Source organism: Pinus tabuliformis, chromosome 1_2 (assembly GCF_031772625.1).
Source record: "Pinus tabuliformis cultivar Carrire ecotype Pingquan chromosome 1_2, CPIR1, whole genome shotgun sequence".
Lineage (NCBI taxonomy): Eukaryota > Viridiplantae > Streptophyta > Pinopsida > Pinales > Pinaceae > Pinus > Pinus tabuliformis.
The window spans coordinates 1259821959-1259836892 of NC_142298.1; the positions used below are offsets into that span (position 1 = coordinate 1259821959).

The 14934-nt window shown below is 38.4% G+C and overlaps 1 protein-coding gene across 1 annotated transcript in view; it reads left to right on the forward strand.

Annotated features, from left to right (window-relative positions):
• Nucleotides 1–694: 694 nt before the first annotated feature.
• The window catches only part of LOC149210811 (importin subunit beta-4-like), a 38000-nt gene continuing 23760 nt past the window's right edge, over nt 695–14934 (forward strand). The window contains exons 1-2 of the mRNA XM_089396795.1: nt 695–1349; nt 4127–4259. Coding sequence (XP_089252921.1) covers nt 1186–1349; nt 4127–4259 — 297 coding nt within the window. The 5' untranslated portion in view covers nt 695–1185. The remainder of the gene's footprint in view (nt 1350–4126; nt 4260–14934) is intronic.

Here is a 14934-nt window from a genome sequence, read left to right on the forward strand (position 1 = left end):
CTATAAAAAATTGCTAAAAAAATGCCTTGTTCCAGAGACTATATCTTAAATCCTCCGCCCACCAAAAAGAAACATGCAGAAGATCAAAAAGCATTAATCAGTCTGCTATCTATTTATCTATCTCGTATAATATAACATCAAGGAGAGTAAACTGCTGTCACCTATAGTTTGCTATAAAAAAATCGCTCAAAAAAATGCCTTGTTCCAGAGAATATCTTAAATCCTACACCAAAAAGAAACATGCATAAACAAGATAGGGCAATAATAAAAAAGTGAAGTAAAATATGAAACCTATCCATAGTTTATGAAATTGGAGTCGCAGTAAAGAAAATCCTCCCCTTACTTCATGATCCTTCTCTTTGATAAGAGATCCTCGGAATTGGATTCCTGTTACACCTGAAGTTGTTAAAATAACCCGTCTTATTCAAATCAGTTAGTAACCCGTCTCTGAATAAGACGCCGACAAAGAAACAGAAAACTGTTTGGTGCGTTTAAATCAATGGACCTAGATAATCCAATCGTCTAACGGATGTATCAAACGGGAAAGAGCGATGACAGGTGTGCACCGAGGGGAGTTTGTTTAAGAGGAAAACGCATTACGGCGTAATTAAATCAATGGACCTAGATAATCCAATCGTCTAACGGATGTATCAAACGGGAAAGAGCGATGACAGGGGTGCACCGAGGGGAGTTTGTTTAAGAGGAAAACGCCTTACGGCGTAAAAATGAATGATGGTTGGGTGGGTGCCATGAACGTGTCTAAGTTGGAAACAACCAACCGTAACCTGTAATCTAAACCAGAGCAAAAGCGCTTAGAAAATGATATACTCCCTTTTTTCATATGGTTTAAACCATTTTTTGGTTTTTCTTAGCCAGGGAGAAGTGCAGTATAGTAGTAGAGTAGGGTTGAGGGCCTAAGTTGGAAACAACCAACCGTAACCTGTAATCTAAACCAGAGCAAAAGCGCTTAGAAAATGATATACTCCTTTTTTTCATATGGTTTAAACCATTTTTTGGTTTTTCTTAGCCAGGGAGAAGTGCAGTATAGTAGTAGAGTAGGGTTGAGGGCATTTGCAGGCTGCAGCCATGTCTCAGTCACTGGAGCTGCTGCTGATACAGTGTTTGAATCCCGACAACGATGCGAGGAGGCAGGCAGAGGAGCAGATTGAGCGTTTGGCTTAGAAAATGATACTCCCTCACATCGTTGTCCGGATTAAAACATTGTATCAGCAGCAGCTCTCAGCCGTCCTACTTGCACAGAAAGTCACCGGACACTGGATGAAGCTCTCTCGTCAAGTCCGAGATTCTGTCAAGTCGGCCTTGATCGAAAGCATTTACTCCGGACACAGGTCAGACCTATTTACTTAGCGTTATACTACACTTGCTTTTTAATGTTTGTGAAAACTCGAAACCACATCCATATGTACATGGATCCTTAACCGAAATACCAAACAGGGGTTTTCATCAAGATGCCCACTGTCATTAGTGTTTTCAGAGGTTTTTATGGTTCTTTTATTCATCGGATGTGCTCCCTGTTGTCCCTGCCCTTGATTGAACTGTTCCAATTTGTGGATTGAATCCAATCCGGGGTCTTTGTAAAGGCACCCATTATCATTAGTTTTTCTCAGATTTTTAACATCCGATGCGCTCACTGTTGTTCCTGCACGTAATTGAGCTGCTCTGATTTGTGCATTGAATACCAGTTATTTATATTATATTCAGGACCAAATTGACCTGGCAGGACCTTAACCAGAAGAACTAACCAGTCAGGACCAACCCTTTATGTTAGAAGGGTTAATCAGGACCTGAATTAACCATTCAGGACCAGCTATTTATATTAATAAGGGTTGATCGGGACCTTACTGGGTTGATTTTTCTGGACTTGATGAAACCTTTATTGCTGGCTCTGATATGTAATTTCTGTTTTTAAGTTTGTTAAGTTTCTTTACCGTTCCCTGCAAACACTCTGCTTTATAATAAAGATGAAACACAAGAAGCTGGGATAACGATAGCCCATCCTACCCAAGTGAGTCACATCGCTGACTTCGTTTTGGATTGCGCTTGAAAGTGAAACTGTCATTCTTTGCCAAAAAGATAAAATAGTATCACTGACTGCTTTCAACCGTAGGTTTTGCCTTTACTCAGTTGTGCCACACAGCGTGATATGGTATTCCATCCAACACTGTAAGAGCTATATCAAACATTATATTAGAAAATGATCCAGATGTTCTCTCGACGATTTTTAGAATAGACTTAGTAATTGATAGGCAAACTTTGCATTGGATACTGGATCAGTTCAACAGTTGTTTCAATGTGGAAATTTGCCCAACCTGTGGAAACTTCCAAGAAGCATGTTCGACCAAACAAACAGAGAATTGGAGATTACACTGTTAAAAGGTCTCCTTCACAGTGTATATGCGAAACATACATTCATAATGTGGTAGAAGACGAGAACATATATTACCCCGATAATCAAGCTTTGACATATCCAATGCAACCATAAAATTGCCGAAGATAACAACAGGCTCCGCATGTTCTGAAAATTCATAACAAAAATTTTACACCATTGATTTAAGATTCTGAAAATAGGTTGGTATATTACTTTGTTAGAGTACGAAAACAATTTGATTAAAAGACAATGTGAAAACTGTTGAAGTATTGTCATTGATGGCAAAGGGACCTATGCTATGATCAAGAACAAACCAAGGAGTATTGAACCGCTGACTCGATATCCCTCAACTTCCGGCACTGTCAATATTTGCGTTGAAGGCATTTCATGGCTTTTCCCATTTGTGGATGGTCATTCACCACTAGGTATCCATAGCATGAAGATTGTGACTTTAAATGGCTTATAAATGATGTCATTGATCCCACCTCCCTGAAGTTGCAGTGTGAATGAGAATATGAAATCTATCTCCTTGTCTAAGTTGGTTACTTAAACAAATGCTGGAAATTCACTGTTTGAATGTTGAGTGGTTTGTCATTGATGTCAAAGCAAGGGAAGCAAGGACCAGGTTTGTCATTGATCCAGACTTGAAAGGTTCACTGTCAGCCTTTCTAAAGTAAAGTTCATTCACCCAATTGGTTCTGTTCATATACAACACATACCTTACATAATATAGCAATATTGAAAGAATACACCATTGAGCTGTTATGCATGAGGATGAGGGTGCTGGCCTTGTTCTAACTTTTTGTGATGAGTGTTGAAACTTGATCCTTATTTGATTGAGACCTATTGTTATGCCCTTCTTATCAGCATTTGAATGTTGTTTTTTTGAACTGATTTGCATGGGGATAAGTGTTGACCTTATCTTGATTTAGGTGTTATTGTCATCCCCCAAAACATCCCTGTTTATGCATTATATCAGCAGTATTTTTCTGTGCCTAAACTTGCATGCAAATAAGAGATGAGGGCACTGTCTCGTGGTACAAATTTAGCATTGTAATAAAGTGAAGAGGAATCACTATAGCTGTTTTTTTTCCTTTGAGAATAGGTTATGGATAAAGGGTTTCCACCTGAAGAATAAATTTGTTGCTGTTCAACACCTTTGCATATAGACTTATTACAGCTCAAAGGGGTGATTGTTAAAGGTTATGTCGGTTTTAATAAATATAATGCACAGGTCGGTTTTAATAAATATAATGCACAAGTTGGCCTACACGCTCATGTCAGCCCTCCACCCCAACCGTCACGTCTTTTCACATGGTCGAACAAGTATATATAGGGGCTAGACATTTTCATTTGAGCATCGAATTCAAGGAAGAAGATCTGAATCTAAGGAAAAGGTTCTGAGTTAATTTTCTACTTAAATGGCACGATGGTTATGCTACTTTACCATCTGTCAACCAGAAATAGCTACATATCAAGTTTCAACCTTATCTATGATTTATCTGTGAAAACATGAGACAGCACATTCTTGAAGAACTAACTTTTACCTCCACTAACATGATGAAAATAACTGTTTTGTTTTTTGGGAACACTACTTATATCAGAAAACAAAAGGTTTTTTTTTGTAATTATATCTATATATATATATATATATGTATATGTATGTATACATATAATTTTTTCTAGAATATATTGCTCCAGTATATTTAACTGAATATTGTTTTGATGTTTTTTCAGCCAACCAGTCAGAATAGCTAGTGCGAATGTTGTAATTGTGGTTGCTAAGTATGCAGTTCCAGCAGGAGAGTGGCCAGAGCTGCTGCCTTGTTTATTTCAGTGCAGTCAAAGTCGTGAGAAGGATCATCAAGAAGTAAGCTTGGTGCTTCAATGTTTGATCTGATTTCAATCTCTCAGAGTATATGAGCTGGAGGTGTTTTCTATGTTTTGCACATATTAATTTAGATTCTAGAATCCACATCAATGAATTGCCTGTTTTCTCTTGAAGTAGAAAGAACATATAGGCTAATTGTATCCTTGTAAAAATAGTTTTAATTCAATTGAAATTAGTTGATTCTGTCATAATTCTTGCAGCAAGTGCTAATTATGATGTGCATTTTGTCGTTTTACCAGCCATCTTTTTTGTTTTTGTTTTTTTCTTTTCGTTTAATTTTTTGGTTAAAGATTTCTTCCTAAATCTTATTTGGTTTTTTTTTTCTATTTATTTTTTTTATTTTTTTGGTTTTACATGGTGGTTCACGGACACTGAGTGGCCACTACATCCACAAGAAAATCCAGATAGATCAACTTGAAAGGATCTACCTGCTGGCCAAATGAGCAAGGCCTAACCCCAAGGGCATCGAGGATATTTGACCTCGTCACCTCTCGATAGGCGAGCAATGGGAACTTGACCAACTGAGCTATCCATTGGGGCTTTTTCTTTTCAACCATGGTTCACAGTCACTGAGTGACCGCGACATCCACGGGTAATAATCCGCGCAGATCCACCCGAAGGTATCTACCCATCGGCTTATCTGGTCAGGCCTAATCCCAAGGGCGTCGAGGAGATTTGACCCATGACCTCCCGATTGGAAAGGTACTTAGCAACCAGAACTTGACCAATTGAGCTATCCCTTGAGGCTTGTCCTTTTACCATCTCTCATAGGGTGATGTGCGATCTTTATAACTATGATGATTTGTGATTGTATGTGTTGGTAATTGGATTTCAATGACCATGTTAATATGTATATTGGAGAATATGTTGTTTATAGGATGGCCATCTTGTATCAACATTGCGCTTATTCTAAAACCTAAAGCGTCACACTCGATTACAAAAGGTTTTGAAAAATCTGTAGATGCTAATATAGGTGTGGTGGGCATGTTTCCTTTTAATATTTCAAAACATCTTTCTACTTTATCATCCAATTGGAATGAGTTCTTTTAAAAAATTATTGTTAAGGGAGGAGTTATGTGAGTGTAATTCCGAATAAACCTTCAATAGTATGCCGTCAAACCCAAAAATCCCCTTAACTTGGAAATATTAGTTGGCTTGGGCCACTTTGTAATTGCCTTAATTTTGTTGGGATCTACCTTCACTCATTCACATGATATCACATGTCTCAGATACATGGCTGCTTGGGAGCGGGAGCGGAAGCGGGAAGCAATAGCAGGGAGCTACATTTTCAAAAATTCTCGGGTCGGGAGCAATTTTGGGAGCGAATGTTACGAACAAAGTTAGTATACGCAATGAAATACTCAAAATATCTGGTATAAAAGAATGTCCATCATGGGACAAATAATATATTATACAAGAATATTTGAATACAAATGAGGCTGAGTGCGAGGGCTTGGTTATATACCTAAGCAGGTACCCCTTCACAAACGGTCATGTCCTTAGACACAGGCCTCTTAAGTGATTAGTATTGAAGAAGCATGTGTCTAAGAACATGACCATTTGTGAAGGGGTATCGGCCTAGGTATATAAGTAGGCCCTCACCCTCATTTGTAATCATCTCATTTGTATACAAATATTCTTATATAATATATTATTTGTCCTGTGTTGGACATTCTTATATACACAAATATTCTGAGTATTCCACTACGTATATGAACTTTGTTAGGAAAATTGGCATTAAAGCCACGTTCTTCGATCCAGGCCTTTGGCCATTAAAGTCTTTGTCAACTTCGTTGTCGTTGCCATTAAAGCGTTTCGCTGCATAGCTTTGGAGTCACTCTGTTTCGCTAGTGTCGACATTTAGGCCTTTGGCTATAAATAAATTTTTAATTTAAAAAAAAGGAAAAAGAAGGCATTTGGTCATTAAAATTAAAAGAAGAAAAAATTATATAACACAAAAAAATTATAAGAAAAAGCTGAAAAAAGATTGAATTTTTTTTATAAAAATAAAAATGGAAAAACAAATTTTATATAATATATATTTTTATATATTTTGATGCATATATATCAACAAAAACATGTAGAATGATGAATTAGTGATGAAAAACATAAAAACATGTATTAAACCATATAACATTATTCATTTAGTGGTTCTAATCTTCATCAACCACAGGTCCACAAATTACAAGTTCTCATTTATATAGCATGAAGGGTGCACATAACCAAAATAACATGAAGTGCAATCCATCTCTGAACCAAAAATACATCAACAAATAGGCTCTAGATGACCTTGTTACCACTCAAACTAGTAGGGGTCCTAGGAGGGGTTCCTATAGAGCAACTACCAGGTCGAGGGCAACAAAGGAGCGATAGCCCACTGTCACCTCAACTAAGGCTCCCTACTCTTTACAGGCTTTCATCGATGCGAGGAGTCCCGGTATATGAGGAATCACGAGAATATATGATCAATGATAAGATAAGGAAGTGATTCCTAGGCCTATTCACATGAGAGACTCAACTAAATGGGTTGCCTGCTTTAGAAGCAAGGTGATGGGCTCTCTAGGAAGGGCTAAGAGGGCCTTTGAGGATAGGGTTTGAGAGTATACTTTGTCAAGTTAGCCTGTTAAAATTGGCAACTAGGGCCAAACTCCATGTGGGTCATCTTATTAATGGCAGCTGGTATTTTTCTTGGATCCCTCTCATCAAGAGGTGTAGGACTGATCTAAAGATATTCTGATTCTGATAAGTATTCATGGAGATATAAATTTATTTGTGTTATGGGACAATTCGTCAAGGTCGGCCAACAACCAAATAAACCCCACATGTGCTCAACGTTTTACTATAAATAGAGGTGCCTTGAAAGTCATTTGGACACACACACACTTGGGATCTCTTCCTCTCTACTTGTCTTTGGGTTTTGGTAGGAGGAGAGATCCTAAGGGATAACGCTGCCCTAATGAAGAAGGCTCTACGCAGTCCTAGGAGGAGACACCTCTACGCAGTCAAGAAGGGTTCTATACGTTGTCTTAATGGAGATAAGATGCCCTAGCCACAGTCCAATCTAGGAGCTCAAGTTGTTGTTCAAGTGTGCCCTAATCAGCTGTCAAGGAAGGGCTAATGCTGCCCTATACACAGTCCTAATGGGAGGTAGATCTTGCCTTACCTTAGCCGCAGTAAGGAAGAGTCTTAGCCGCAGGCAAGGGAGAGATTTGGCCGCAGTTAAAGGAGAGCTCTAGCAGCGTTAAGGAGGAGATATATCCACAGTCTTAAAGGTGTCCTAGCCGCAGTCTAAGGAGGCCTAACGAGCAGCAAGTAAAGGCCCTAATCCACAGTCCAATCAAGGATACCTAGCTGCTGTTTTATCTACAATACGCAACCCTAATCAACAACACAAGGCCTATGTGTGCTGTAGGTGACAACATGTTAAATAAAACGGTTACAAGGCATGAGTTAAGGACTGGGAATTCGCTGTCATAAAGAAGAAGCAGTGCATTGTAGAAGTCTGCTCTCTAGGTCGAGTTGGCCTAGTCTAGGAGTGCAAGATCAGAACCTTAATCTGAGTTCTGGATGGATAGTTTATGTGGGCAACTATCTTCAGTATGACTGTGTTGTATGTTATCTACTGAACACATGACAGTGACATCTTCAGTGTGATGTATGGCATGTCAGATATATATACATGTTGTAGTAAATGGAGGACAATCTTGTGGAAGGCAGAGACAACCTTCCCTTAGAGGACAATTGAAGACAAATCTGGGCAAACATTGTGGCTGTTAGTTGACTGCACTTTGGGTTTGTTGAAAGAGTCTAGCTACTCTGCTAGGCTGTAAGCCATAGCAAGAAGCTAAGACTGGTGAGTGTAAATGATTGCAGCATATTGGATGCAGTGATGGATGCAGCATGATGAGTGCAGCATTGGGTGTAGATCAGTGATGAGAGCAACTCAGTGATTGGAAGCAACACAGTGACAGGTGCAGCAGTATGAAGTGTACAACATGGTCATTAGGTCCAACACTGTGATGATGGGTGCAGCATGATGACAAGATGCAACACGATGATAGGTGAAGGAGTCACCTTGGAGAATCAGTTGAAGCAGTTTGTCTTCAACTGATCTCATGGATCATCTTCTTAGAGATGATCTATGCTCTTATCTAGATAAGTTAAAGTGTTGACTTTTGTTGTAAATGTACTATCTCTCTCTGTGCTGAACTATTGAAGAACATATAAGAAGAATTGATCAAAGGTTTCCCCACATTGGGGTTTGTCCCTGGCTAGCGCCATATCTTATGTCCTCTTGTCTTGGCTTGTCTTCTGAGATTTATGTTTATGTTCTATCTGTAGTTTACTTTAATGCTGATGTGATTGCTAATCTAGAAAAGATATTGAGCTAACTATGAAAATTGAAATAAATTGCTCTAAGCATAGAACATACCTAAACTTAACATAGCCCCTAGTCTCAAAAGGCCTTATGGATGCTTGACTTCTAAGTGATCTTTGTGGTATTGGAGTCAACAAATTGCGGGACCACAAAGGAGCAAGTGGACCCAAAATTAAGTCAAGGATATGGAGTTGATCAATCGAAGATGTGCTTGAACTAGGTGGGAAAAGGAAGAGGATCAAAGAAAGAATCTTCTTTTGATGATTTAATGCTATGAGCTCAATGAGGTCACTAGCCAATGGGAAACCAAGGGCAATAATCGGTCTTTGAGCTAGAGCTTGCGATATCTCAAGATCCCACCTTCGGAATCTCGTGAAATTTGGAGGGCTTCTTGAGGACACACTAGCGCAGTTGTGGGCAAGAGATCAAATTCATTTGTTGGCTAAATCGTGAGAAAAGTGATTCCCTAGGTGACTTATGGAGGCTAGACCTAGAAAAGAAAGGCAGGTGAGAGGAATTCTCTTTGAAAATGATCACCTATGGAAGGATCAATGCCTAATCCTTTGGGGAATATGGAGTCAAGATGAAATTTGTGATTTAGAGGAACTTCACCCAATCAAGGAGCCTCCTAGACAATTTTGCATGGCAATAAGGGCATGAGAGCAATTGCTAGAAGAGTTTATACTTCAATGTGCAATAATCGATGACTTATCAAGATGTATTCAATCGAAACAATCTCTAGAATATTCACCCCTTTACACATGATACACAAGATGATGCAACACTATAAAGACTAAATTTCCACAATTTCGCATAAGAAAAGCAGTAAATTTCAGATCTAGTATAGCGAAAATCCCAGGAACATCAATATGACAAAGTAAATAACGAGAATAAGCATGAAAAGAGTACTTACATGTGCAAAAGAGTATATCCAATCATCATATTATGCCAATAATGAAGCTCCGAGACAAGAGAGAGATATCCAAACATCAAAATTCATCCATTACATCCAAAATTGTCCTCCAAAAGGAATTCCCCTTGAGGTGGGGTAGTTCGTCGCCCACTAGGGGTTGTGATATTCATGGGTTACTCAGTGATGGAGAGGGCTCATCTAGGGCCAATAGGAACTGGGCTGATGGCCATGGATAGGGGGTAGAACTCATGTTTGGCTTTTGCCCATGTGCTAAATTTGTCTGTCACAACCATCTTTTGCATTTTATGGTACATTTCTTGTTGAGAGTGGTCAAATTATGCTTTTTATTTTCTTTTTAGCTGCATCAACCTTCGGGGCATCGTTTGAGGCCCAACCCAAGGTGTGGACAAGGGGAGGGGGAAGCTAACCCTATGTGGACCCAGGTGGGAAGAAAGACGAATAGGGTTAAAATGAGTGGAAGGGGAGTAATGTAGGTGGTATCGAGAAGCGGGACCATGCAAGCAAAATCAGGATTTCCCATGTGGTGCCATCCCTAAAGCTAATGGCTAGTAAATGAGATCCCACGGGACTAGGATACAAGGGTAGCCACGAAATCGGGCAATGGAGACAAGAATACAGACCTAACCCACTCTTTCCTCCAAATGCCCCTGCCAATTCATGCCCAAAAGTGCCCATGACAGGTAAAAAAATTACTCAACTATACCAATGAAAAGCCATACCTTTGGGGTCGGGAGGCCCACCTTTAAACATACATTCATAACAGATGGTCGAGGGACCATATGGCTGGCTTAGGTGGCGGAGAAAATTACACATCGAGCTATCTAGGGGCTGTCGGTTGAGGACCATCTAGGAGAATTTTTTTCTCCCATGCATACTACCCACAGGTGGTGGGTAACATGCCTCTAACATACAAAAAAATCATGCTACAACAAATACCAACATATCATTAAAATCACTCCCTATCTTGGGATTTTTGTCATTAATGTCACCCTCTAAGCATTAACCTAAGATAGAAAAAATGTAGTATGTCAAGTCAAGATTTTGCTTGAGCGATGGGTATGTTTTTAGTTAGGTCATGATAGAGGAGTTCGATAACCAATGTCACTAACATCAATGTACATAGAGGGCTTGGTGCTCTTGATTAAATACGAGTTCAATACCTTAGTACATGACAAAATCAAATGGAAACATTGCAATTCCCTAATCTTGGAATCCTTAAAAACTAATAAGTCTGCTAGATTTTTAGTGAGATCTAAAATTCTACTTTTTCCATATGAAATCCAATGAGGTCGGAACCACTCTCAAACATCATGAGTCATTTCATGTTAATGTTAAAGATTTAAGTAAAAGGATAAAAATGAAAGATAAAGGAGAATGTTACTTTTACCATGAATTGCATGTGAATATTAGGGCCATAGGCTTGAATATTAGGCTGCCCCAATAAAATACTCTTGTTTCTTTGAAAAAAATTGCATTTGGAACATCTTTGTGTTTTTTTTTTAAGCAAAGAAAGCCAGGGAGCGAATCTTTTTGCTCCCGATGAAATCCCGCTTGGAGCGCGCTTTGAGAGTGAATTCGAGGGGGGGAGCGCTCCCCTGCAACCTTGTTTAGATAGTCTACTTCTTCTTTTCCCAAAGTACATTTTGTCCTCTTTGTATAAAATTGGTTCTCTTCTAAAAGAGAGATAACTCATTCCAAGTGCTTTAGATGTTCATCCTATATTTTACAATATACAAGAATGTCATCAAAGAAAATTAACACAAACTTCCTTCGGTAGGATCGAAACACTTCATTCATGGTTGCTTGGAAGGTGGCTGGAGAATTAGTTAACCCAAAGGGCATCACTTTGAATTTGTAGTGACATTCATGAGTTTGGAAAGCAGTTTTTGCCACATCGTCTAACCTTACTTTGATTTGGTAGTATCTCAATCGAAAGTCTAGCTTGGGAAAATACTTAACTCAACGAAGTTCATCCAACATTTCATTTATGAAAGGAAGAGGAAATTTGTTTTTCATTGTTATCTTATTCATCCTAGTGTTTGTAGCCATTGGACTCTTTAGACTACATCCACTTCTCCCAGAAGTACAATGTAAAATTGGGATTCTAAATTGTAGTTGTCAATCTAAAATTAAATTTGTGGCATTTTCCCACACCTTTGTTTCTTTTTTCCATCTACAACTGCGACCTTCATATTGGGCATCAGGTATACGATAAGATATAATCTCTTTTCAAGATATGTGTCAACAAAATTACGAGTGCTTCTAGTGTCTATTAGGACCATTACATTCCTCTTTTTGATGTGCCCTTTTAATTTTAATGTCTGTGGTTGGACTATTCATGTTATCTTTGATAATGATAGTTGGTGGTGCATTCTCATTATTGTTGTGAACATATATGTATGTATGTACACCAACTAATAAATAATAATAATAATTTTTATTATTAATAAGTGTAGTTAATAATTATGAAAGGACATGATTGTTTATGAAAGGGCATCCCACCTAGGTATATATGTGAGGCCCTCATTTGTAATCGAATCATATCATTATTCTCATACATTATTATACATATTATTATTTATCCAAATAGATATATTTATATTCCAAATCTTTTGGACATTCTAACCTGCTAGCCAGGTTTGGCTATCACATTTGGTATTAGAGCTTCGTTGTCTGATTCCAGCCTTTGGCCACGAGATCCATGGTCAAAATATTATTTCCCTTGGCAAACCTCCATTTTTCCAGAGATCTCTGATTTCTTCAGGTATTTGACTACAATCGAGCTGTTTGGCCACTAACAAGTTTCGAAATTTAGTGAAAGAAGATTATTTTGTTACAATTTTCAGGGAAAAGAATATATCCATTCTATTACCATCTGTCTCATTTTCGGCCTATTGTCTGCTGTACTAGCGAACTGGCTACCACAGTACAACAAATGTTCATAGTCACTACAAAATTGGTGGCACTACACATCCATTTTTTAATTTCATACAAACTCATACATTATCTCAGTTGTCATGCATTGCCGCCATTTAAATTTTTTTGATGTGCTGTTCTTGTTATTGATCCATATTTTACTATCGTTGTACAATTGTTACAATTGTTTTTCCACTATACATTTTGGTGCATCCACCCATTGTACATCCACTCATTCAACAATCACCACCCAACTATCGTATATTTGCTCGTCTGTTTTCCGTATAGGCCACTGTCCACACAATTGTCCGATCATTTAGGCCGTCGTTGCAATCCCCCTACAATCTATGCCATTTCACTCGTTTGCATGATTGATACCTCAATCTGGCCTGTACAGTACAAAAAATGTCAAATGTTCAATTCGGTCCACGCTGATTCGTATGGTCACAACTGTACATGTGCCACCATCATCAATGATTAATTACTTTAATAAAAAGGGGCCTATATTTGTTGATTGGTGTAAAGAAGAAGTGTTCTGCTTGTCTAAGTGCTAAGATGTAAGATACCCCCTTGGAATATCTCAAATTTTCCCGCAAATATTTCTGAGTTTTGTTGAGTTTGTCAGTGGGGAGTTTTGTCAAATAGTTATATCAGATAACCAAGATTTCAAATAGTTTTGTCAAATAGTTATATTTGTTGATTGGAGTAAAGAAGAAGTGTTCTGCTTGTCTAAGTGCTAAGATGTAAGATACTCCCTTGGAATATCTCAAATTTTCCCGCAAATATTTCTGAGTTTTGTTGAGTTTGTCAGTGGGGAGTTTTGTCAAATAGTTATATCAGATAACCAAGATTCCAATAAGATGGGTACTACGACCCACAAATATAGGCAGAACTCATGTGGCCAAAGACTGATTGGACAGTGAACTTGCTCAACCAGGATAAGGAAGAACCTGGCTTCAAGAAACTAACAAAATGCGACCTCTTTCGGTAAAGATATTCAACCCACAAATGGACAGTGGAACTTGACCTCATACATCAGCTTTGCTCCTCAGAATGGACAACAAGGGACTTGACTTCTTTATGCAACTTGGTCTGCAACAAGAGAGAAATATCTCAACCTCCTTTTATCATTGATACCCAACTTCTCGAATAGCTCAACTCGACCAGCAAAAGAAATGGGACTCGACCCTCAACAAGGAAGTCAAACTCGGCCAACAAACTCAGTATAAACTCAGCGCTGTGGAATGATATATCTTAGCCCTCCTTAGTTGACAAACTCAACTAGCAAGGAGAAAGGGTTTCAACCTCTAGCACTAGCTCAGATTTTAGCCCCTAATCACTAATATATCTTGGTCTGCAAAGAGATTATAGAATACACAATAGAAGTATGTAAAATCAACTGATAACACCATTATAACATACTCCTTTTTGCTAATGCCTTTTTCTACTCAAACAATGAAGCCCAATGACGAAATCTGAGTGATTCCGCCCCAACACTAGCTAGGGTGTACACTGTATAGTTTCAACAATGAAATCAACAACCAGAATGAGGGTTTCAAAAAACCCTTGTCTCTTTCTCAAGAGTTGTCCAAAATTCTCTTACTCAAGCAAACAATTGCAAGAATGAGGAGAAACTCCTCATTTACCCTTTTTATAACTCATTCACCACTTTTGCCACCTTTTCACCCTAGTCATTTTAGTGGGTTTGCTCACTTTATAATTTAAACGTGACTTTTCATTAGCCTAGGACCCATGTCCCCCTTTTTTATCATTTTAGCTTTTGTAATGTTTTCTCTTTGGCAAATTGTGTTACTTTGATTAATTCTTCCCGTCCTATCCTACTAAAACCTTATTAGGCTAGCAAATCCCTCTCCTTATGTCTCCTAAGCGGATGGGGACATTACATAAGACTAGCAGAAGAACACAAAAGACTGCCACTTTAGTAGAATATTAATTTATTTAACTATTTCCTAAAGTTAGACTCAGGAAAAAGAAAAAGTTCCTAAGTTAACTTATGATTTAATCTCAGCCATTGAGAAGGAGATTAGGGTTGAGATTGAAATTATAGGAAGAGATAGAGCGAGTTTATGGCAAGTCAGTTGAGCACAAGTAGGTGTGAGAGCGTAGTGAAGGAAGAGTCGATAGTTCAACAGTTCACAGAGGTTCAACTTGTAGAAGAGATTTAGATCAAGTAAAGGCCGAATTGCCTTAGCCCCGAGATTAGTTGTGCGGCTCTAGTTCGCATGTCTATGCCGGAGGAGAGAATTTGCGCCCACACGTGCGAGTAGACAAGCAAATTTGCACGACCTTTTAGTAGATAAAGGAGGTAATGATTAGATCGATTTACTTGGAGGATTGATCAATTGTATTTCTGTGATAAATTAGGAAGTTTTTCCCTTGTTGTAATGCTTAGAAGAAAATCTTTT